Here is a 25,372-nt window from a genome sequence, read left to right as displayed (position 1 = left end):
CTGTTTACACATGACATATATATGGGGGTCCGACCGGATCCACCCATTTACTAGCTAGTTGGATGATTATCTCTAGCTCTAGGTAAAAATTCATGAATCAAAATGTCAAAGGTCAATCCAATGGGTACCCCATACCCTATACCCAACTGAACCTGACCCATTTAAATTGATGTAGTGGATATTTGGATATTCAACTCATTTTGGACGTACTATAATCTATACCAATATATCGTATATATTTCATATTTGTCAACCCAGTAACACAATCGAATAATCCATGCATTGAAAGTATAACACCCGCAAGCCCGTCAAACTAGAACCACACATAACATAGGGTGAGATCCTAAATCATTGAGAGCAGAATCAAGCAAAGTTGAATATATGGAGTTGACCCAGCACAGAAAAAGTTAGCAAAAAAAGTGGAATCGGATCGCCATTAACTCAAGAATTTATTTAATTGTTGTAGTTCTAATTAAAAGAGATTCTTCTTTTTTATAAAAATAGATCAAAGATTCATGGTTGATTTTAACTTCTGTTTAGTCAAAAATAAATCAAAATTCGAGTTAATGAAATTCAAGGTATTCCAAAATGGGAAATATTTTTCTTATTCAGGAATTAGAAATCTAAAACCTCCTGGAATGCGTGGAAAATTTTAGAAGAGAAAAGGAGGAAAAATTAAATGGAACTCCGATTTCATAAATTTTCCCACAGAAAATCGTTCTTATTGGCGACGAATGGTATTAGGCAGAAAAGTCGATGAGAGACGGAAAGGCGCAGAATAAAAAATTGGAGAGACGAATCAGTACGGTGACTCTGTGACCAGGACGGTAATTACTCTCTTAAAAGTCTGTCAGCAAATTCGCCACCAGCCGTCAAATCAAGTACAGAGTCTGAAAAGTGAAAAGTTTCTGCACAGATTCCAAGAGAATCAGGAGAACAAATCAGGGCGGACGGATAGAACAAGCCGTTCTCTGTTCCGATCAGGTGATCTTCTATTATTATTATTTTTTCCAGTTTGTATGAGTGGGAACGTAGAGAACTTGGGGACTTCGGGAGGTGGCCCCTCCCCGTCGACGCTTTCGCCGCATGGATACCCAACGACGCTGGCGGAGAAGCAGAAAGAGAAGGCTCGGGTGAGCAGAACGTCGCTGATCCTTTGGCATGCTCACCAGAATGATGTCACTGCCGTTCGAAAGCTTTTGGAGGAAGACAGGTCACTAGTTGACGCCAGGGATTACGACCACAGGACTCCCTTACATGTTGCTTCCCTTCACGGTTGGATCGACGTAGCCAAATGCCTTATTGAGTACGGTGCCAACGTCAACGCCCAGGATCGTTGGAGAAATACGGTAAACAATTCAGTCTCTCTCTCTCTCTCTCTCACTCCATCTGCATGGTCAGCACTCTACGTTTTGCTTAATTTGATCATTTAACTGGAATATAGAGGTTAATTGGTTCGTAGTTTGAAAAATCTGATGTGTTTTCTTTCTAATTTCTGGTAAATGCACTGGAGTCGACTTTAATTTCTCGCAAATCGTGATTATAAAATTGCTTGATTTGATAAATCGTAGTGCTTTGACGCTTCATGCCATTAGATTCTTTGCATCTTTATGGTTCTACTTTAACATCAATATATTCAGATTTCTACCCCATTTTGCCAATGAAACAATACCGCACAATGAAATGTTCAATCTTTGGTAGGCATAATTCTTATATGTTTGGTCATTTAGCCTGAATTACATACTTTTTTCGGTCTCTCCTTCTCCCTCTGTGGCTCTGTACGTGAATTGGTTTAATCACTTTCTTTTGGCCAACTTGTTTGCCAATCTCCTAGAAGTGGCCTCTAGGTGCGCCAAAACATATCAGTATGGCAGTACCCTCTCAGGTACCGTGTCACATGGATATATAGTTTGGCACTTTGGCCTCTGTATTTTCCTCTAGTGACTAGTCTTGAGCTGAGAAGTTAAAAAGGTGTAGCAAATACGAAGGAATTTCTTTCAATCACGTTTATAGGTATTTCTTGAATAACCATGCAGCATAAGCGAGATATTACAACTCGTTCTTCCCAATCCCATATATTTTACAACAAGTCCCTAATTTAGTAATGAATCAAGCAATTTTAGAGACCCATCTAGGTGAGATCCTTATCATAAAATTCAATAAGTTTGCTTCTTTCAACCTAGCCTTATTAGGCAGTTGGCACCGGAGGTTTGCTGCTGAACCAGATAACCTTTGGAGGAAGGTAATAGCTGAGAAATATGGGCTGGATAATAATGGTTGGGACAGTGGTCCTCCACTTTTGACTTATGGATGCAGCCTGGGGAAAGGAATTTGTAGAGCCTCCACCCATTTCAGACTTGCATCAGGTTCAAAATTGGAGATGGCAGAAGGATCAGATTCTGGCTAGATCCTTGGATTGGGGAGAGCTCTCTCAAAGAGCTGTTTCTCACTCTGTTTAATTTGGCAGTTGGCAAAGAGGTGCTGGTAACCGATTCTTTTGTGCTGAGGGGAGATAAGAACTGCTATCTCTTCTCCAAGAACAGATTCTGAACTTACAAAATCAGGATTCAAGAGTGTGGAAGTGGAACAGATCAGGAGAGTTCTCAGTAAAATCTTTCTACAGCTTTTTAGTAGGAGAAAATGAAACCTCTTTTCCTATCCGGGCCATTTAGGGGGAAGTGGCACCATCAAAAGTCAAATTTTTTGTTTGGGTGGCGGCTTTAGAGAAGTGTCTCACTAAAGAGATGCTGCTGAAGAGAGGCTTTATTTGCAATGACTTGAGATGCAGTCTTTGTAGTGTGGAAATGGAAGCAGTTAACCATTTGTTTTTACACTGCAAGTTTGTAACAGTAATTTGGAGCTATTTTCTAAAGATCCTAAAGGTAAGCTGGAGCATGCCTGCCTCAGTTAAAGCATGCTTGGAGGCTTGGCATATACCAGGGGTGACAAAGGAAAGGGAAAATTTGCTGGTCCTCTATTCCTTTGGCAATTCTGTGGGCAGTGTGGACTGAAAGGAACAGTAGGATTTTCGATCACAAAGCCTCCTCCGAAGCTAAGGTCATCAACATGGCTATAGAGTTCATTAGGAGTTGGTTGTCTATACACAGGTTTTAAAGAGGATACATCTGATTGTACTTTTTTGAGGATGGCCTTTGTTTGAGGTGGACCCGGTTGATTAATACAATTATACCTTTTCTCAGAAAAAAAAACCAGAGGACAAACCTGAAGCCTAAGTGTTTCCTCGTTTAAGAAAAAGTTTACTTGGTCTGGACTGGTAAAACAGTTAAAAGGTTCTGACTTAGGAGACCCTGTCTGGTTTCTGGCTTCAGCTCAACTGCCCAGCCAGGTGCAGTTTTTGAAATGCTGACCCAAAGAATAGATTGACCTGAAATCCTACATCACAACAGAAATTTCATCTCTTATAAGTTACCAAAGCCAATTAGACTTGAGTATATGAGGAAAATTACCCCTTCATGGCCCTTCAAACTTAAAAGCTCCACTGACAGCATATGTCCTCAGTTAGCAGTAGAGCAATGATCAAAATTTAGTTTGACCATTCCTTTTTCTTTTGCTTGCTTTGTCACTGCAAACTATCATATGCAGATTATTCTCTTTTTTATCATCGTAGTTATTTAACTAGTCATCATTGTTAGTACTTTCTTACAATTGCTTGATTTTGGCAACAGAAACCCTGTTGACCAACTTAGTCCACCCCCTTGTTAGTGTTCTGCTTCTGCTCCCTATTAGAGCTTTTTTGCTTCACTAAATTGTTGCCATCAATGCAGATTCCATCGAAATCCTACATGAGTCTAACAAAACTGTGAATGACCACAGAAGATCCAGAAAGTTTCTGACTTTTTGCAATATACATTGAGATCTTGATATTGTATTCTCTCTAAAGGAAACTTCATTGAAAAGAAATCAATCCCAATATATTAGGGTGTTGTTGATATGAACTGTATTCTGGATATTCTGCCAATGATTTAGAAAAAAAAGATATACAATAGATTTACTTATTAAGAGCTTCGGATACAAAAACATTTCAGAAGTTTATTTTTCTTCAGTCTACATTTCCACCATAAAATTACACAATTGGTCCATTTGAGATGTTCAAGGAATAAAAGAAGTTTTTTAGTGGTATTCTTTTCCATGAAGTCACATTTTAAAGCTTGTGGAGGTTTTGGCTTTCTGTAAAGTTGGTTGCATGTCTTGGGGGAAATTACCCACAAAGGTTCTGCTTCTGAAATTATGTGATGTTCTCTGTGTTCTTACATTATCATTTTTTTTGTTTTCTTTTTTTTTTACTATAGAAGGGGCAGAAAACTTTTCCATTGTTGTGCCATGGTACTTTATTCTTGTTATTAATTTAACACAGTAGAACTAATTTATAATGTCTGTACTTTGTCTTTTAGATTATATGCTTAAATACTTCAATTTACTTTAAATAAGGTAATATGCATTCTTTCCATAGTATTTTCTTGCATGATCAGTGCCAACTTCTTTGGTGTATTTATTATCTTAAGTTTTGTCCCTCATCACAGCCCTTAGCAGATGCAGAAGGAGCCAAGAAACACAAAATGATTGAGCTGTTGAAATCATATGGTGGTTCATCTTATGTAAGTTCTCTTTCTCCATTGGAATTTGGCTTGTAACTTTTTGATTATTTCCCTCTTCCTTAATTATATACATGATATGCTTCAGAAATCTACTTGCAACTGTTACTAGTTTTATCTCTAGGACAAATTTTTAATTTGTTTTTACTTTCTATGTGCTGATGCATACTTGATATTGGTAGCACAAGTGATGTCATTTGGCCATGACTTGACCCTATTGATGGTATTCTCATTTGTTTTAGCTGGTATACTATTCATAAATGCATGTACCTTTCTTATCCTTCAACAAAAGTTGGATTCTAGGCTTCAAATTTATGGTCCATGCTTAGCCATTACTTCAATGTAACTTGGGTAGTTTATTCCTTTTTCTTTTGTGCTATGTGGGCATTTGTAATTTACATCTTGTCTCAACTGTTGGGATGCTCTTTTTCTTTTTCTTTTTTTTTTTTTTTGATCAGCAGGTGTCAACTTTTAGGGGCCATTGCATGGTGTAATGGTAAAATCTTGGGATGGAAAGTGTGAGGATGCGAGTTCAAGTCTGAGAGCGGCCACTTTGTGCAAAAAAAAATGCCAAAGGTTAGGACCATATCTAGTCTACCCCTCCCTCCCAAGACCTCGGATAGCTGAGACCAACATTGGGTAATGACCTTTGGTAAGTATTAACTTTTATATGATAAAGACAATGTATTAATAACAAGCATGCCAAGCATCCCTCAACTAGGCTGGAATTTGCCACCTGACCCTTTCTTTGCTGTTACATTACAATCTTCAGCAGTACCAGAAGTGATTTTCCCTATTTACCAGATGTTTGGCCAAGGCATCAGCCAAAAAGTTTGCTGATCAATGGTGTTCCAGTATTGCCACAAGACTTGGTTGTTGTTCTTTGGCCAATCCACTACCACTCTAGAGTTGCTTTCTACCAATATCTTTCTAACATTCAGCAACCTTCCCAGTCCCCAACCATAAGCCTTGTAATACTTCTATAAACTCAGCTTTTGTAGAATTCTCAGCCTATAGATCCCAAGTATATGGTCAATATAGGTCCATAATAATCTCTAAAACCTTTCCTATGCTTAACGCCCAGGGTTTCCCATGCTGCAGCCATATCAAAGTTTAGTTTGACTTGATCATTGACTGATGGATTCCATTGGACTTTTTCTTACTCATGTTATGTCACTGAGGGAGGACCTCAATGTCAACTTTGCCCTTCTTCACATTCCCTTTTTCCTTGTTTCCTTACAACCAAGACATTGCATTTTTTCCTTCTATGATCCTAAACATCTGGTTCCATTTAAAAACCTCTCTCTAATCTCTCAGATACATGGTCATGCATTATAACCTAAGCAACTTTATAAAAGAAATATTTATTTTAGATAAGCTAATAGTTTAATAGATTTTGTGCAATATTTTAATTAATAAAATTCTATATTGATAAAAATATTGAAAACAGTTGCCTTTGATTTTTTCCATCTTGTATATAGGGCCGCACTACCCACTAGTGTATTATAAATAAAATCAGATTCACTGAATCCAGCACAAATCAAATGAACTTAATGCCTCAAAATGAAGGTGCTGTAGTGGAAAATAAGATAGATTCCTAGGAGGGTAACATCATAGCAGTTAAGGGATTATAGATAGACTCCTGGGAAAGGAAAATAAGATCTGTAAGAACCACTTATGCAAATTGGTTCTTAGTTCTTGCTGATCTAAAAGCCCATCAGCTGCAAGAGCCTATTAGACCAATCCTCTATGGACTGTCTAAAAATCCATTCTATTTTTCCATGAAACTGTCGTGGAGCATTTTATTTGTAAAAGTTATGCTTAAGCAGGTGTATTGGTGCTTAGTTCTTGCTGAACCTTGTTGTCTGCCATGTTTGATGGTAATAGTGTGCCTATTAAATTCATCCATCAAGATATTGACAACAAGATGTGCATTGTTCTAAAGAATAGGCTATTAAATCCTATATTAATAAGATGTGGATTGCTTTATAATCTAAGTGATTTTTTGGAGCTTTAATTCAAGGTTTCTACTGTAGGGTCAAAATGGTAGCCATTTTGAACCAAAGCCAGTTCGACCTCCTCTGCCAAACAAGTGTGACTGGGAAGTTGACCCTTCTGAACTGGACTTCTCAAATTCAAGTGTCATTGGAAAGGTTTGATTTTATTTTGTTCTTAAATCTATATTGTACATATAAAATGCAGTTGTCCATGTCAGCTTACTCTCTCACTCTCATCCTCAAATTGCTTCCCAACCCCCTTAGAATTTTGTGTTTTTTGAATTTAAAAATTAAAAAATTTAAACATGGGGCTATTGAAACTCACCCACAACCAATTCAGTTTCCTTTTATTAGGAAGCTGAATGTAAGCACTCCCCTAAGAATATGGGCATCTTTTCTTTTTCTTTTTTCTTTTTTTTTTGAAAAAGGTAAAGTATATTGTATTAACTGAAAACAAGATATACATGTATGGTCCTCTGTACAAAGAGTTTATGTACATTTACCTAACCTTTAAGGACCCCAAAAATATCTATATTGAAAAAAGGGATGATAGTTCATTTCCACTAAAACATGAGAGTAGATAACCAATTTTTTATCATGTCTACTGCACAGTTGATAACCATCTCCTCTAGGTTGATAAAAACTTTTGAGGGCATCTTTTAGCATGAGCCCATCATGTAGGGATGACAACGGGGCAGGTTCGGGGAGGGTTTTGTAAAATTCTAGACCCTACCCGCCTTCCAAAACTTCCCAACCTGTATCCGCCCCAAGACCCATAGTGGGTTGGATTTTGAGAATCTAAACCCTCTCTGCACATGAAAATGCAAAACCCTCTCCGGATTCAAGGGTAGGGGCGGGTTGGGTTTAGAACCCACATCTAATTTCCTATTATTTCTTGTCATATATAAGCAATATATAAGTAAAATAACACAAATATATAACAAAATTTCCAATTATTTGATTAAGAAATGCAAAAAACAAAAACTATCAATTATCCTTTACATAAAATTAAAAATATTATTAAATTCAACACCTAGTACATAAAGTTTATATGCTTTCCATTTTTCCAACAATATGTGGGTTGGGGAAGGTTGGGTTTTAGCCTAATACCGTACCGTACCCATACCCATACGCAATGTAGAATCCCAAAACCCGTCCCTGCCCCAAAACCATCCTTCAAGCCAAAAAGCCCTCCCCGTCAGGGAGGGTAGGGGCGGGTACCCATCGGGTAGGGTAGAAATTACCATTCCTAAGCCAATGCATTGCACATGTTTCTTCTATTATTAATATATTAAGAAGATTTGGGGAGGCAAAACCATATTAACTATATGAGGAAGTTGCATTAGGGTGAAGCAATTTGATCAATGATATCAATCATGTAACTTGCTTATTGGGACCTCAAAACTATAGCATGGTGCAAAAGAAATTTTATGAGAAGGATTTCTACTCTCCTATAGCTCCACTTATTTCAATATATAAGGGGTGGAATAGTTTTTAGTTTGAAATATTTTTAGATCTTGGTAATACCTCCATCTCCATGCAATCTAAAGACTAGATTTTGACCTTTTTTTTCCAGTTCTCTTTTTCCTTTTGCATGTAATCATTACATTTGGAGAACATTCATTTCCATCTGAATTTTGAATTTGAAAAACTAACCCTCACATGCTTAATAACAGTTGTCTGAAACCAATGAGGTGCAAACCTGATTTAGCAAGAAGAAAGGAAGAACAGAGATGGAAGAGAAGAGAAGAAGAGAGCATAGAAGAAAGAATAGAAAAAAAGGTGTAGGCAATCTAATCTGATCTGTTGCCCCAGGTGCTATTTATATTAGACACAAAATAAAAGATGTATAATGATAGGAATACCCCTGTTGATAGTAACAACATAAACACATGCTAAGAGCAATATAAAACAAAAATATATCATCAAGGAATAATAAAACTGGGACCACAAGCTGATCAAACATTTTCTCTACATTCCCACTCAAGTTGGGAAATATATTTTTCATTCCCAACTTGCTTATATCTGTCTCAAGCTTGACTTTGGTGATTGCCTTGGTGAAGAGATCAACAAGCTTAATATCAGAGGCTACATAAGGAAGACATACTTCTTGAGAGGCAACTCTCTCTTGGATGAAATGTCTACCAACTTCAATGTGTTTGGTTCTATCATGCTGTACTGGGTTATGAGCAATGTTAATGGTTGCCTAGTTGTCACAATACATCATCAAGGGTCTTTCATAGTCAACCCTCAATTCTTCAAGGAGTGATCTCGGCTATAACATTTTAGCAACACCATTAGCCATAGACCTGTATTCAGGTTCAGCACTGGAGCGAGCAACAACATTTTGTTTCTTGCTCCTCCAAGAAACTAGATTTCCTCCAACAAGAGTATAATACCTTGAGGTAGATCTCCTATCATCAGTACGTCCTACCCAATCTGCATCAGTGTATACTTCTATTCTTCATGTGGCCATTATTTTTAAAAAGTATACCTCGACTTGGACACCTTTTCAAATAGGCTACAATCCTTTCAACAACAAGAAGGTGAGTTGGTTTGGGAGAGTGCATGTACTGACTAACAACACTGACAACATAAGAAATGTTAGGGTGAGTTAGGCATTTCCCACAAGCCATTGATACATACCTTTATCTTCAAGAGGTTCACCATCTTTTGCATTTATCTTATGATTTTGCTCAATAGGTGTATCTACAGGTTTAACACCCAATTTTCCTATTTCTTCTAGGAGATCAAGAACATACTTTCTTCGGGAAATAAAAATGCCATGCTTGGACCTTGCCACTTCAATCCCTAAGAAATACCTCAACTCACCCATATCCTTTACTTCAAACTCTTGATAAGCAACCATTTAAGAGAATTAATTTCATCAATATCACTCCCTGTCACAATGATGTCATCAACATACACAACTAGGAGAGTCAAAGCATAGCATTCCTTAATGAAAAGAGTGTAATCAGATTGGGCTTAAACATAGCCAAATCTTTCTATAGTAAGTTTGGATCTATCAAACCATGCTCTTGGAGATTGTTTTAGACCATACAAAACTTTCTTCAACTTACTGACTTTCTTACCGACCTGACGACCTCTACATCATAAAAGTTAGGAGGCAACTCCATATACACCTTCTCCTGCAAGTCGCCATTTAGAAATGCATTCTTGGCATCCATCTGAAACAATGGCCATGAGAAATTAGCAGCAAGAGACAACAAAACAATGATGGTGTTCATTTTGGTAACTGGTGCAAAGGTTTCCAAGTAATCAATACCATAAGTTTGTGTGTATTCCTTAGCAACCAGTCTAGCCTTATATCTTTCAACTGTACCATCGGCATTATACTTCACTGTGAATATCCATCTACACCCAATAGGTTTCTTCCCTCTTGGCTGATTCACAAGTTCCCAAGTATCATTTTTCACAAGGGCATCCATCTCGACCTTCATTGCTTCCTTCCATTCAGGTACAACTAAGGCTTCTTACACAGCTCTAGGAATACGAATGGCAACAATGGAAGCTAAAAAGGAATTATATAATGATGAAGGTGGTCATATGAAAGAAAATGGGAGATACAATGGGTAGTAGATGAAGTACAATGATGCTTTCCTTTGCGTAATGCAATAGGGAGGTCAAGATCATCTAAGGGAGGCTGAGGCTCAGTAGAGGTAGTAGGTATGTCCTCTGTAGTAGGAGTGGGTAAAGAGGAGGTAATACCTAAATCTGGTGCTGTAGAGGAGACTGGAACAGGCTTGGACTATTCATTACTAATACCAACTTGTCTCCACTGTCGTCTGTGAAATACCTTCAATGCTTTACACTTTTGACAACTCACCTCATTACATTCCCCTTCATTTATAGGGATAGGCAAAGGGACTTCATGAGAAAAATGCTTTGCTTACCACTTTCCCCCTGAGATGGAACTCTAGGATAATAGGGAACATCTTCAAAGAAGGTAACGTCCATAGATACAAACCAGGTTCTTAAAATAAGATCATAATATCAATACCCCTTTTGACTTTGTGTATACCCAAGAAAAATACACTTTGCAGCCTTAGGATTAAATTTAGAATGGTTAGGCCCAAATATTTGGACAAAACAGGTGCATCTAAAGGTTTTTTTGGGAAGAATAGAAAACTGCTCCTTGTTAGGATACAACAAGTTAAAGGAGCTTTCATGTCCAAGACCCATGAAGGAATCTTGTTAATAAGATAAACTACAATGAGAATGGCATCCCCCCATAAATGTATAGGAACTATAAGTGGGGTGGTAAGGCTAAGTATGGTGGTCTCCTCGAAAGAAAAAGAAAGGCCGAGGGATGTTAGGTAGAAAAGGTAGACAGGGGTCTCAGACAGAATCATGTGTTGAACACAGTTAATTCCTCTTTTTATAAGGGGAGACCCCAAGGCCCTGAAAGGAAGGAGCCAAAATGGGTTTGATTACTATTAAAAAAGGGGATCTTTGATTCGATGTCAGTTGTCAGGACTACTAGTGAGATCTTCATAGGACAGAGTTTCCTTTCGTTCGAGGATTCTCATGGTGCACGTGTGCTACTTCCCCACATGGGTCTCCTGCATCAACGTGGCGCAGATGACGTCAGAGCTAGTTTGACGTGTTTTGCTTAGTTTGTTGGTTGTCTTGTCGTGAGTGCCTTTGACTTGTTGCAGTCGTGCGACAACCCTTGTCGCCAGATCTTGGAAAACACAATGATCAGGGAAAAAAGGTCACTAAACAGATCTAATGTTTAGTGATACTATTGATTGAAAGTAGACTAGTACTTAGCTTAGGAATATGTAAAACTAGGTTTAAAGAAATGGCATCAGAGACTTTGATGTCCCTTGCTGGAAGTAGGAACAACAGAACAATTAGCAATAGACACTTTGTCTCTATCGAAGGACAACCAATAAGAGTGAAATAGAAAAGACAAACTGGTCATATGATCAGATTCTCCTGAATCTACAACCCAAAAATGGCTAGTGCTACTTAGGGTTAAGGCATGATAGGTAGTAGCCCGTGTACCTGATTGAGCAAAAGCTGAAGTGGGTGGAGCAGGAGTAGAATGAGACTGCTTTGAGATGCTCACTTCACTCTCCAACTGAGTCAAAGCATCCTTAATCATAGCCAATGCATCTAGAGAACTGGATCTGGTGTTGGGTGTGGATGTAGCTCCTGTAGTTACAACTACATTAGCATTCCCTTTCTTATTCTTAAGTCTTTTTGGAATCAACTGAGGTATGGATTCTCAGGAATGGCCCTTGGTTTTGGAATAGATATTGTATCCTCCTAGATTGGTGGGGGGCGAGTGCTGACGTCTTCTACTCGGAGGTGGAGGAAGGGGAAGAAGGTGGGGATTCGTGGTGGATAAGGGTTTTTGGCCTGCCACTAATCCTCTAGTGCCCAAGTATAATCCAAGCGATTGGAGATGCATGTGGTGGATTTTTGGAGACTGACGACTCCCCTAGTGAGCTTGCGACCTGTGAATGGGTCCGGATGAAGGTGAAAGGAGGAAGTAAAATCCTAGAAAAAGGGGAGAGTTCATGTTCCAAGGGGCATGAGGTGTCTTCGCTGGTGCTGAAGAGGGCGGAGTAGGTGAAACGCCGGACAAGAATATCAGGAAGGTTGTGGGGGCTGAGGGAAGAAGGGAATGTGGGAACCGTCCGATGCGCCTAGTCTTGGATGGTCAAGATGCTTTGGTAGAGGGAAAGTCAGGAGGGACGACTCCTTAGGTTTTGAATTCAAATTCTAGGGGTTTGTGCCTTAATATCGAGCAGCTGAAAATTTTAATTAAAGATTGCATAGTGGAATGCCAGGTGGCATTGGGTGAGGAGAGGGAAACAGGGTTGACGAAAATTAATAAGATGAGGGATGGAGTGGGGCCACAAGAGGTGGGGGGTAATGCTGTGGAGCAGTCTCAAGGCCCAAATCTAAAAGCCTCGGTTAGGTGTTCCTTAACAAGACGGTCTTGGATCATGGTGTCAAAGCTACTAGTGAGCCTAGACCGCCAAGCTGTGACCATTTGGAGTTAACCCCAGTTCTGTCTGGTCCAAACTGGTTGAGCCAACCTGTTAAACCACCAACTAAGAATCGGTCAATTTCGAACCATCTACCACCTCCAAAACAGTTAGTAGTTGATCATGAAAAGGGTTCCAGAAAAGGAGTAGGGGCCTTTTCAATAACAGAACAACTCCTGGATGCTCAAGTGGAAGACGGTGTGATGGAGGTGGCTCCGATTGCAATGATGCTTAACGAAGGAGAAGACATTGTTCAATAGGAACAGTTGCAAGGGGTTAGCGAAGATGGGGAGCGAACTCCTTCTCCTGTGGATAATTCTCGGATGGGAGAATCTATGCCTGTGGTGAGGGAAGATGATACTCGGGTGGTAGGCTTGGCCAGGAGAGGTAAGTCTTTGAAAGCCACTATTCCATCTCCTTCTTCATGGGTGAACTTCATGCTGTTGGAGTTGGGAAAATTCTTGAGGGTTTCAATGGAGGGGTTGGAAGGGGAGACAATAAAGTATTTGGAAGGCATTGAACAGAGAATCCTTCTAGAAAGAGGTAGACTAACTGCAAAAAAAGGGGGACCAACGTCGAAAAAAAAAACAAAGAAATGCTAAGATTAACTTGGGGGCTTAATGAGAAGGCGGTGTTGGAGGTCCCTCAAGGGGAGGAAAAATTTTTAAGTGAGGAAGGGGGGGGGTTGTTCTTGGGGGCTTTCTTGTTCTTGTTTGAATGTAGTTTAAAATTCTATCTTGGAATATTAGAGGTTTAGGGTCGGCAAGGCAGAGGATGGTAGTGTGCGATTTCCTCAAGTGATTTAAATCTCAAGTACTTCTTATTCAAGAATCTAAATTAGATCAGATGGATGCATCTACAATTTGCAGTATTTGGGGGAATGGGAAGGTGAAGTGGCTTTCAAAACCGTAGTGCGGGGGGTTTGATAATCATGTGGGACCTGACAAAATGTAATGTTAAGTCCCACAAAATTGGGGCCTTTTCAGTCTCGGTTATGGATATGGAGAGTGTGTGTGTGGGGGGGGGGGGGTATGTCAAATCACAAATCTCTATGGTCCTACAGAAAATAGCCTAAGAAGTGAACTCTGGGAGGATTTAGCAAGCACTAGAGGGCATCTTGTTGTCCCTGGGTTATAAGAGGGGATTTTAATGTGACTTTGTCTACCAAAGAGAAAAACACAAGGGGTAGAAGATCAAGGGCAATGAAGATGTTCGCGTATTTTATTAACAGGTTTGAGCTCATAGACCTGCTGCTGGTGGGTGCTAATTTTACCTGGACAAACAACCAAGATTATCTTACTTTGGTTAGGTTGGACAGATTTCTGGTTTCCTCTGATTGGGATGAGTTGTTTCCCTCCTTCAAGCAAGTTGCTCTTCCCAGACCTGTCTTCAGACCATAGCCCAAATTCAGTTAAATTGTGGCTCTCCTGAGAAAGTTAAGGTCCCTTTCAGGTTTGAAAATGCTTGGACTGAGGAAGAAGGCTTCTTACCCTTGTTAGACAGAATCTGAAATGAATGCGAAGTAAATGGTACTAGCTCCCACATTTTAGCCAGAAAATTGGGGATAATTAAAGAAAAAAATCAGAATTTGGAAGCTAGAGAATAGTCTGTCCTTTGAAACTGAAAAAAAAAGGCATGTCTTAGTGTGATTGAAGAGGTGGATAGAGATAAAGAATCTGGTCAAATTTCTCATGATCAAAGGCTGAAAAGGAGTCAAACTGAAGTGCCTTTTGATAAACTAGCTGTTAGAGATGAAATCAGGTGGAGACAGAGAGCTAAATCTACTTGGCTTAAGGTGGGGGATAAGAATAGTGGCTTCTTTCACAAAATGGCCAATGCTTGAAATAGAGCTAAGGAGATCAGTAAGTTAGAGAGTGAGGGCAGAATAGGTGAATCGATTGCTGAGATCAAAGCTTTGGCTTCTTCTTTTTATAAAAAGCTATACACAGAACCCTGGTCGGTTAGACCTCTTCCTGCTCACACCCATTTCAAAAGGCTCTCTGATGAACAGAAAGCTTTTCTAGAAAGACCTTTCACTGAAGAGGAAGTTAAAGAAGCAATTGATAAGATGGAAACAGGCTTGACACACCTGTTTTATGTGAAGTGTTGGGAGTTCATTAAACAAGATGTGTTGAATGTGTTCCAGAATTTTCATAGTAGTGCCTCCTTGTAGAGAAGTATTAATGCCACTTTTATTTTTCTCATTCCTAAAGTGGCCGGGGCTGCTAACATCAAAGACTTTAGACCTATTAGTCTTCTCAATAGCTTTTATAAAATTCTGGCAAAAGTCCTGGCTAAGAAGATGAAGAAGGTTTTATCTAGTGTAATATCTGAAAGTCAATGTGCCTTTATTCCAGGGAGACATATGCTGGACAGTGTTCTTATTGCTAATGAACTCATTGACTCTCTAGGAGAAGATCTGGGACACCAGACCAGGTTTGTAAGTTGGATATTGAGAAAGCTTATGACCATGTGAATTGGAGATGTTTGGACTTTGTGTTTGCACAAATGAATTTTGGGCAAAAATGGAGGAACTGGATGAAAGTTTTTGTTACTTCCCCTAAGTTTTCAGTTTTGATCAATGGTCAAGTTATGGGTTTCTTTGAAGCTAAAGGGGTATTAGGCAAGGGGACTGCACATGTTACAGTTTGCAGATGATATTTTGTGTTTTATTGGTGTTTCTTGAGATCAGTTGGAGAGTATGTTGGGGATCCTGTGCTGGTTTGAAGTGGTTTCAGAGCTCTAAGTAAATTTGGGAAAGAGTGTTCTTTTTCCTGTGGGCCAAGTGGACTGCTTGGAAAAGTTGGCTGAAGTCTTTGCATGTAAAGTGGATCATCTCCCCGGGAAATACCTTGGGCTCCCTCTAGGTGCCAAGTGTACCTCGAGTGCTATTTGGGATCCTGTGGTAGAAAGGATGGAAAGGAAACTGGCTTCATGGAAAGCCAAATATCTTTGATCAGGGGGCAGAGTTACTCTCATTAAAAGTACTCTAACCTACCTACATATTTCTTATCCCTCTTCCCCATCCCTTCCAAAGTAGCGAAAAATCGAGAATCTCTTCAAAGAAATTTCTTGTAGAGAGGGTGGGAGGAAGAAAGAAAAATACATCTTGTTAAGTGGGATCAGGTCTGGCTCCCTATGGAGGATGGTGGGTTGGGTATTAGGAAGCTGAAGGTTTTCAACTCTTCTCTCCTCAGTAAATGGCTTTGGAGGTTTGGTGTCGAGAGGAATGCTTGGTGGAGGACCCTAATTGCTTCGAAATATGAGGTAATTGGAAATCTTTGGATCCCTTTCTGAGCTGGGGGTGCTCACTCTTGAAAGGAATTTTGAAATCTTTCCCGACTTTTTCTGATGGCCTTTCTCTCAAGATTGGTAGGGGAGACAGGTTAAAGTTTTGGAAGGATTCCTGGTGTTTAGACACCCCCCTGGCTAAAGCCTTTCCGTTGCTTTTTTAGTGTGCCCTGAGCCCTGAGGCTTCAGTGGTTGATTCTTATGATGTGACTGGGGAATCAATCTCCTAGTGTCCCCTTTTTAGACGAAATCTTTTTGACTGGGAGATGGGTCAGCTGTTGGCACTTCTGCAACTGTTACAAAGGCAATCTATCTCTGCTAATATGGAGGATGAGTGGATGTGGAGATGGTGTTTTTACTGTTAAATCTTTGGCTTCAAAGTTGAGTAGAGCAAGTAATTCTGATTTTCCAAGCAAGCAGGTGTAGAATTCTGTCAGTCCACCTAAGCATAATTTTTTGATTTGGGTGATGGCTCTAAATAAGTGCCTGTTGAGAGCTAATTTGATTAGGAGAGGGGTTCAGCTTTCAGACCTTAGCTGTGGCTTATGTGGGCTTTTGCCAAAGACAGTTGATCACCTTGGCATCCACTGTTCGATCTCTGTAAGAATTTGGGAGCACTTTCTTAAAGCAACTGGGGTCTGCTGGGCTGGGTTATGCCTGGTTCAATTAAGGATCTCTTGTGCTGTTGGAATTTGCCGGGCCTGAAGAAAAAGGGTAATCTGATCTGGAGAACCACCCCTGTGGCTGTATTAGTAACTTTATGGACTGAAAGAAACAACAGAATTTTCTGCAACAAAGTGAGAAGTTCGGGGGAATTAATTCAGGCTGCAGTGTCTAAGCTTGCTTCTTGGCTGTCAGTTAACTCTGAGTTTAAGTTTTCCATTTGCTTTGTACTCAGTCCATTTGACCTTACCTACTCAAAAAAAAAAAAAAAAAATGAAGCTTCCAACAAGTGTCCTTAGTATAGTAGTCACAAAACACATCCCTTTTTCCTTCCTTCTCCTTATCACCTCCAGGCTTCGGCTTTATGGATGCTAAAGCTGACTCCACAGATGAAATTTGTAACATAACCTTCCTCCTACTTTCCTCACTATGTATTAGAGAGTAGGCCTGAGATAAAGAGACACTATCTCTAGTGAGCAGTTGTCTCACAATGTCATAGTTAGAGTGGCTCTCCCACTCAATTGTTTTAAGATAATCAATTTCATGCCATAATGATTTTAGGGTAGAGAAATAAACTGGCAGAGGTTTCTCCCCCTATTTAAGATTATTCACCTCATTTTTCAATTCATAGGATCTAGCAACTTTAAGGGGTTGAGACTTGAGAATATGTTTATTTCATATTGTCCCAAGTCTCCTTAGCTGTCTTTGCACATAGATAGTTTCTGTTGGTATGGGGCTGCATGGAATTGCATAACCAAGTCATAACAAGATAATTCTCCTAGACCCATTTAGCAAGAGAAGGATCCTCTTGTGCTAGCTTCTTTGTGTCTCCCATCACATACCCCAACTATCCTCCTCCTCCAATGGCCACCATGGCCTATTGGGCCCATTCCAAATACTTTGGTCCATCAAACTTTATTGTGGTAATCTGAAATGAACTGCTGTCAGTAGCATTTCCAGCTCCCACAAGTCCTTCCCCATATGATTTAGACTCATTTCCAATAAAGGCTGAACCGATGGCATTACTACAAGGATTATGAATTGCTAAGCAATCAAATTTTAGCACTTTGAAGTAGAGGGAGACTCAATGCTGATCATTTCTTGGACCAGGAGTAAGCAACTTGTGCCATGGATCTATAGGGATGAGTTTAGGGAAATAGAAAGCATCAAGCAGGAGCTGAACATAACTTTCAATTGGGTTAGAAGGCCAGCAAATGGGATGGCCGATATGTTAGAAAAACAAGGGGTATATAGGCAACAATTGTTTTGGGCACCATTGTAATCTTGTAACTTTGTTGGTTGGATTTGTACTTTGGGTGGATACACCCTCTCATTGTAATAACCAGATTCATATTTTTAATATAATTCCAAATTCTCTTTCTGATAAAAAAAAATGATGATTTTTCCCCTTTAAGAAGAAAAAAGAAAAAAGAGAAAGGAAAAAAAGATAACAGAGGAAGCATAACATCTATTCAGCTATATATTGCAAATATGTTGTCCTTTGTTTCAAATTGGTTTGAGGGCCATCTATAACCACTTGCAGTGTTGTTTCTGATGGTCAAAAAATATGGTAAGTTGGACTATTTATTGCTATATATCAACTACTTTGTTAGTTTTCAGAATAAGGGATTTCAGGACCATCACTTATCATTCCCATGTTTGCATGTTGGCCATATATGCATGTATTCCATTGATAATCTGTACTTACAGAGTTACAGATGACAAGAAACTGATGTTGATCTGTATTTACAGTGATCATGTATACCATATCTGCTGTTAGAGGAATACAGAGTTATTGTGAAATTGGATACATGATTATGCCCTTTATTCTGGAAATTAAAGTTTCCTTTTATGTCTCCCTAGCAGATATATTTGTTTTCATCTTTGGTCTCTGACTGAAAATTCACACGATTTCATATACAACATAAAACTGGCTGTATTTTTATACACTGCAAGATTTGCTTTTGCTTACTATAGTTGTTTCTTGTAGGGATCTTTTGGTGAGATTTTAAAGGCATTTTGGCGTGGAACACCAGTTGCCGTGAAACGCATTCTTCCATCTCTCTCTGATGATAGATTGGTGATGTAAGATGCTCTGTATGTTTTTTTTTTTTTTGAAAAGCGAAAGAAAGCTCATTAAAGAAAAAGAAAGATTACAAGAGAAAGGTGACAAGTTATTACCCAATAATCGCTCTGTATGCTTCACTCTTTGATGATAGTTTCTTTCTATATCCATCAAACAACATTAGCATACATATTGAGGGCATGAAATGTACGAAGATATTTTGTTAAAGTAATTACGTTCATTGATAAATTAATACAATGAACATCCCAGTTGCAAATGGGTTCAGAACCTACATAAGGAATTACAGTCTGCATTTAACCAATACTGAAGACCAATGTATCCATTGAACACTATAATACACTGATCCTTTTGTTCCAGGAATAATGATTTCATTGAACTTGAAGGGAGTTCTCACATTGTAAACCCTAAGTTCAATGGAAGGCCTCCACAATGAAACTTGTACAGAGAAAATAATGGTTATTATGATGTGGCAGGTTTTCATTTTTTTAGTGAATATTTCTTATTGTTCGTATGTTCTCATGATTCAGCCAGGACTTCAGGCATGAGGTCAATCTATTGGTGAAGCTGCGGCACCCTAATATTGTTCAATTTCTTGGAGCTGTCACTGAAAAAAAGCCTTTAATGCTAATTACTGAGTTTCTAAGAGGGGTAAAATTAATTCTCTCCTTCCATTTTGTATTCCAGTTTGAGATGTTTCTCTAAAAGACAACTGAAAAATATTGACAATTTGTCTTTGCTGCAACTGCTGCATCAGGGTGATCTCCATCAGTACCTCAAAGAAAAAGGTTCACTTTCTACATCAACAGCCACAAATTTTGCTTTAGACATTGCCAGGTACTTCAGAGTCTGATATTTCCTCCTCTAACTAGAAATGGTGGTTGTTGCATGCTTCTAACGTCATTAGTTTGTTTGGCCATTTTATTCATATTATGGCTGTTTAGTGAATACTGATGTGAGAAAACAATTCTTTGAGAGGAATGAAGGTAATCATGGTTGTAAGAGGGAAATGTATGATGTAGTCATGGGATTGCTAGATATTTCAAAATCTTGAATTGACCTCCATTTAAATGGGCTTGCTGCTTGAAACTTTACTATGTAAACTCCCCATGTGCAGTTTAATACATCAGAATTTCATAACAATATCGTGGGGCCAATATCCAGCTTGAATCATGTAGAAGTTAAATAAGAATGTGAATTACATCAATTCAAGTTGAGTGCCTGAATCAAGTGTTATATGCCTTGCTTTTTTTCATTTTGATGGGTTAGCATACTTTGCATGTTTATGATCAAGAAGAAGAATTTCTTCAGCTTTGGTGTTTTAATTTATTAAGCTTTAAGCATAGATGATATCCATACCTTGTAGGCTGGGGTGGTTTGATACAATGACAATTTTTCACTAAAGGCATCATGAATTAAAAAGGTTTATGTAGTGTTAGGGAATGCATTAACTTAAGATATACAATGAACATTCTTTTTGTTTTTTCAAGGGAAGTTCATTCAGTAAAATCTCAATGTTATTATGATTAATTTGATCTTATTTGGCAGGGGCATGGCCTATCTACATAATGAACCAAATGTCATTATTCACCGTGATTTAAAACCAAGGTGAGATTGATTTCTTTTCTTTTTTTTTGTGCCGAAAATTTTAGCAGGGTTTTGTCTTCTAAATGCCCTTATTTGGGGGACTTGATTAATTCATTCTTGAGGATCATTACATTTCTGGATGGAACTTAAAGCCAACAATTTCATTTTAGTTTCCAATAGCATTTGAACCCAGTGTTATCATCTACAATGGAGTTGTTTCAGATTTCTGATTGTCGAGAAAAACGGACTAATTTCTGGGCAGAACTAATTTCTTTCTTAAGAAAATGGAAATGACTTTGTTTCAAGATGGTCTTGTTTTCTCAAATGCAATAGAAAACCACAATCATTCCAGGTTCCATTCAAACACAATGGCAGTGAATGGATAAAAAGTAAATAAATAATCAACACAAACTGCTGTGCAGATTTCCATGATCTATGTACATTGAAAGTTATTTAGTAAATGGAAGTCTCTTCAGCAACAATTATGACTTTGCCCGAAGTCCAAAGTCCTAACTTCTTGAAACATCCCTACCCCGTGACTTATCCTCAATTATCAGGAATATGGTGGTGTTGACATCTTGTTTTGATTGAACTTCTAGGAATGTACTTTTGGTTAACTCGAGTGCAGATCATTTGAAGGTTGGGGACTTTGGATTAAGCAAACTAATCAGGGTTCAGAATTCTCATGATGTGTACAAGATGACTGGGGAGACTGGAAGCTGTGAGTATTGCATTAAAGGATTTATCATTTTTCTATACTTGAAATTGTTCTATTACAATAGTTTCTTTTATCATCATCCTCATTTGTTTCTCCTTGGAGCACTACAAAAGATCGGTATATGGCTCCTGAAGTTTTCAAGCATCGGAAATATGATAAAAAGGTTGACGTTTTCTCTTTTGCAATGATATTGTATGAGGTAATTGCTTCTATGTTGTGGCTATGCATTGGAAATATGGTTTTATTTTATTTTATTTTATTTTTTTCAATTTGGGCTTTATTACATGATTTTTACAACATTTACTGTAGATGCTAGAAGGGGATCCTCCATTGACCAACTATGAACCTTATGAAGCAGCCAAACACATGGCAGAAGGTCATAGGCCTGTCTTTCGTGCTAGAAGCTACAGTGCTGAACTGAAAGAGTATGTGAATTATAGAACATTTACTCTCTTTGGGACCTGAAAGTGGTTAATTTGTGCTTTAACATATTATGTTCCACCTAAATGGTCAACATTCTTTACTAGTTGGGCCACCTCTTAGATATGCGATAAAACAGAAGTAACAAAAATCAAATGCTTTGAACATCATCTAATAATTTAGCATTTCTGCAAAAACTCAACCTACCCTGTTGTGATCACAGGTTTTTTTTTTTCAATGGATGGTTCGGTTTGGAGTTTTTAGGCATCTATTGACTTTATGACTATTTGGCCATCCAAGAGGTGGTGATGTAGAACAGGTAGGGGTGGGTGTCCTACAAATTTCAGATATGGTGGTGGGCTTTGTAGGGTGAAGGAAGATGATTTGGTTTGATTAAGGATGAAGAATTAGGTGAAGTACGTAAACAGCTCACTGTCCACAGAGGAATGAACGAGAGACTAGGAAGAATGAGAAAACTCTTGCTGTAAATAGCAAATAGAGAGAGCACTTAGAAGAAGAAATAAGTGAGAAAGGGAAAAAGAGAGAAAATCTATCAACAACCAGAATATGCTAACTGAACTCTCAACTAAGCCTTGATCCAACCATATAAATATTAAGTCCAAAAGTTACTATAATCTATAAATAATAATTTTGACTTTTACTAAGAACAGTAAATTTCTAGAAAAAAACCCTATTCCTGAGACACTGAGAAACTAAAAAATAAATTCAAAAACTTGAAAAAATCCCAATTAGACAAAAATTCTGAATTGTAGCAATTGGAAAACTGATTTAATTCTCCACTGATTCTTGCTTCTCTGTCTACATCAGGTGGCCGACACATTGTTCTACAATGCCCTTGATTTTACTTTTCTTCCTCATCCCCCTTAGATGGAGACATCTTTGTTATGTTAGCACATTATTTGATCTCTTAGCATCTCCTTGGTCAAACATGAACAAGAAGGTACTGATTTCATTTTGTTGGATACTTTAGGCTGACAGAGCAGTGCTGGGCTGCTGACATGAACCAGAGACCTACTTTCTTGGAAATACTCAAGAGACTTGAAAAGATTAAAGATAGCCTACCAGCCGAACATCATTGGAACTTCTTTAATACATAATTTGTGGAAGGTACTGTATGGATCTAAGCATGTTCTGATGTCTTCTAGGTGTTACCATCAACTCCTCTTCCTTTGTTTATCCAGGTGTGGGAGATTTTCCATTGGGTGAAATAGGTTTTGGTGAATGGAATCCTGTATCTTCATGGTCAATTTGCTACTTATAAGATGTGAGGCTTAGATCTTTTGGTACCACAAATATCTCTGTCCCAATAGGGTTTTGTGCTGCTCAAGGAGCTTGTAAGGAGGGTTTTGGTACCGATGTCAGAAGTTTGTTTGGAAAGAGTTTCTCTTTCATTACTTTGTACAACTGGTTATTGTAAGGCTAAAAAGTCCTGCATCATCTTTGTCATCCGCAATCATCTGTACCTACCTGTTTCTCGAGACATTGGACAAGCAAGCATTCCTGGTCTTATGTTGTCTTCTGTAAATACTGAAGCCTTTATGCTGTAAAATAGGGTTTGCTATGATTTTACTGAACTTATTGAGAAAAATTGTCCATGATACATCCATCATATATGTTTGCGAGTCACTGTTGCAGTTTCCAAATTTCTGTCATAGAGAGGTCTTCTTTGGTCGGACATGTAGCTCTGCGCCTCTGTTCTTTTAACTGGTAAACTCATGAAGATTTTGATGGTACTTTGAAGTAATATATTTGGTGCATGTTAGTTTCTTCCCTTTTCCCCTCCCATATTTTTCTTCCTTAATAAGGTAAAGTATGTAACTACAGAATTACTGACATTGATGAATGCAGGTACCAAAACAGTACCTTCTCATGCCAATCTTTTTGATAATTCGATCTCGTCTGGAAGAAAATTTGAATGCGATCTTAAAAAAGAAAAGAGACAAAAGAACAGGATTTTAACATCAGAGGGTCATGGCAAGCTAGATGACTTTGGAAAGAAATCCTGTTAGAGCTGTTTGAGCGAACATTCTTGCTTCTTCCTTTTTTTTTTAATCTGTGAAGCCCTTGGCCATACAACAGAAGTCTGCAGTTCTTATTTTAGGTCATTGCCGGGACGATGACAGAAACCGTCTGGACGAGCACGTCTGATGATCTTACCTGGCATCACTCCAGAATAGAATTGGGTCCGCTGTCCGCAATAGATCAGGTTGAAACTTTTTTTAAAAAGAAAATGTTTCATTATGTTTCAAAAATATAAAAACAGGATTAACAGGAGTCTCATTCGTGTTGTTCAATTGGAAACAAATCCCTTGACATGAAGCCAAGGATGCCTGAATCTTCAAGCTTCTGTTAAATATTGTTATAGCTAAAAGCGCAAGGTTAGAACGAGAAAAATGTCATCATCTTCATGGTGTCCTCTGAGTTAATGAATTTGGATTGAACAAAGGAGCTGGGTCTATACATCCAGGTTCGTATCCAATAATACTTGCCAGCAATGTTTTCAAAACTGGACCTGACCGGACGGTTGGACCAGAGAAATCAGGAACTGCTCACCTGACCGAACAGTGGAACCGGTCACATGATCTGTTCTGTTTTACCCCAAAACTGTTGATTTGGTCAGTGAGCTGCTGCTGATCAGGCAGTTAAACCATCGAACCATTTGACCTGGGAATGGTTTTTTGTCATTTTTTTTTTTGTTTTTTAATTTTTTGTCACAGTAGGCCATCCGTTCGAACAGAACGGTCAGATAGTTCAACCCGGGAACTAGACCCAGAATGATTCCTTGTCCGATCCAGCTTTAAAAACCTTGCTTGCCAGTTCCAGGTAATGTCAGGATCCTCGTCCTAGTTATGACTTGTGAGTTATGATGCTGAGGGTGTGTTTGTTTCCTCTTAACTCTTATTTCTTAAGAGGAATATTTTAATTTTAAGATAAAAATGGTTATTCATTTCCTCTTATTTCTTAAAGGGCAATCATACAACATTTTATTTTTCAATGATACCCCCAAAAAGACAAATAAAAACTCTAGTATATGGGGTCAAAATGGATATTTGATAATTTTTAAGATTCAAAATTCAGAATAACATTCTTTGCGTTCAAAGTTCAGAAAAAAAAAAAAAAAAAAAGAAAAGTTCACCAATACTAATATACCTTTTAATGTAATTATTACAATTTCAGATGTCAGAGTTCATAACAAATGAATAGGCCCGGAGTTTCTATTTTCTAAAGAATCGTAGTACAAGTTTTGTTCGACTGTTGGTATAGTACTGCCTTTATGTCAAACCAGATCTATAGGTGGAATTTCAACTTTTTTTTCGGTTAGTAATCTCTATCGTTCCAATCAAACCAATCAGTGCCTTCTATTCTATATCCTTTTGAAACTTGTACAATTATTTCCTTTAATGTTTTTTTCATAATATTCATGGTTTTCATTTTTTATCCGTGTACCTTTACTCATGCAAGGCTTGATTACTGTCTAATGAGTGATGACTAATGGTATTAAAAAGAAACGTGAAAGAATGGACTCGCACCCCCATGGACTATGGAAAATGAAAACCTTAGGCTTTAAATATTCATAGAGAATGACCCTATACTAAGGACAAACAACAACCTATATAATGTTTTGCATTCGAGATTTAGTATTTATATGATATATTTAATTTGAGTCCTTTATTTTCAAAAAAAAAAAAAGTCAAACGAGGTTCAATTTACAATTGACAACTTGAAAGAGACCACTTTCATTGATAGTATTTATAATGAATCTTTTATTTGAATTAGGAATTGAATCAAACACATAATTAGTCCCACATCTTTTAAATTGGGCATCTTTTATAGATATATAAATAAGTTAACATTTTTTTTCTAAAATTGATAGGGGTAGATACATGTCTAAAGAAGAAATCTTTAATTCAACAATGGGTATAATCCACTTTTTAAATGCTCCTTCTTAAAAAAAG

General features: G+C 38.2%; 1 protein-coding gene across 4 annotated transcripts; it reads left to right on the top strand.

Moving 5' to 3' along the window:
- Positions 1-575: 575 nt before the first annotated feature.
- Positions 576-23,751, top strand: LOC104598182 (serine/threonine-protein kinase VIK-like). 4 transcript variants are annotated; one of them, XR_016083809.1, is made up of 13 exons: positions 576-1,349; positions 4,542-4,616; positions 6,650-6,766; positions 18,578-18,672; positions 19,201-19,321; positions 19,428-19,507; positions 20,219-20,278; positions 20,857-20,978; positions 21,089-21,174; positions 21,285-21,400; positions 22,387-22,523; positions 23,040-23,123; positions 23,265-23,402. XR_016083809.1 is itself a non-coding variant. In XM_088900279.1 (12 exons), the coding sequence occupies exons 1-11, from the start codon at positions 1,020-1,022 to the stop codon at positions 22,511-22,513; spliced, it is 1,329 nt and encodes a 442-aa protein (XP_088756405.1). In that variant the 5' UTR covers positions 576-1,019; the 3' UTR covers positions 22,514-22,523; positions 23,265-23,751. The 4 variants fall into 4 exon arrangements, 3 of the variants coding, with proteins under 3 accessions (XP_088756405.1, XP_088756404.1, XP_019053635.1); XM_088900279.1 differs by lacking the exon at positions 23,040-23,123 and having other exon boundaries at positions 23,265-23,751; XM_088900278.1 differs by lacking the exon at positions 23,265-23,402 and having other exon boundaries at positions 23,040-23,162.
- The last annotated feature ends 1,621 nt before the right edge of the window (positions 23,752-25,372 follow it).

Source organism: Nelumbo nucifera, chromosome 3 (assembly GCF_055504915.1).
Source record: "Nelumbo nucifera cultivar China Antique chromosome 3, China Antique-T2T, whole genome shotgun sequence".
NCBI lineage: Eukaryota > Viridiplantae > Streptophyta > Magnoliopsida > Proteales > Nelumbonaceae > Nelumbo > Nelumbo nucifera.
This window is presented reverse-complemented; position numbering and strand designations above follow the sequence as displayed.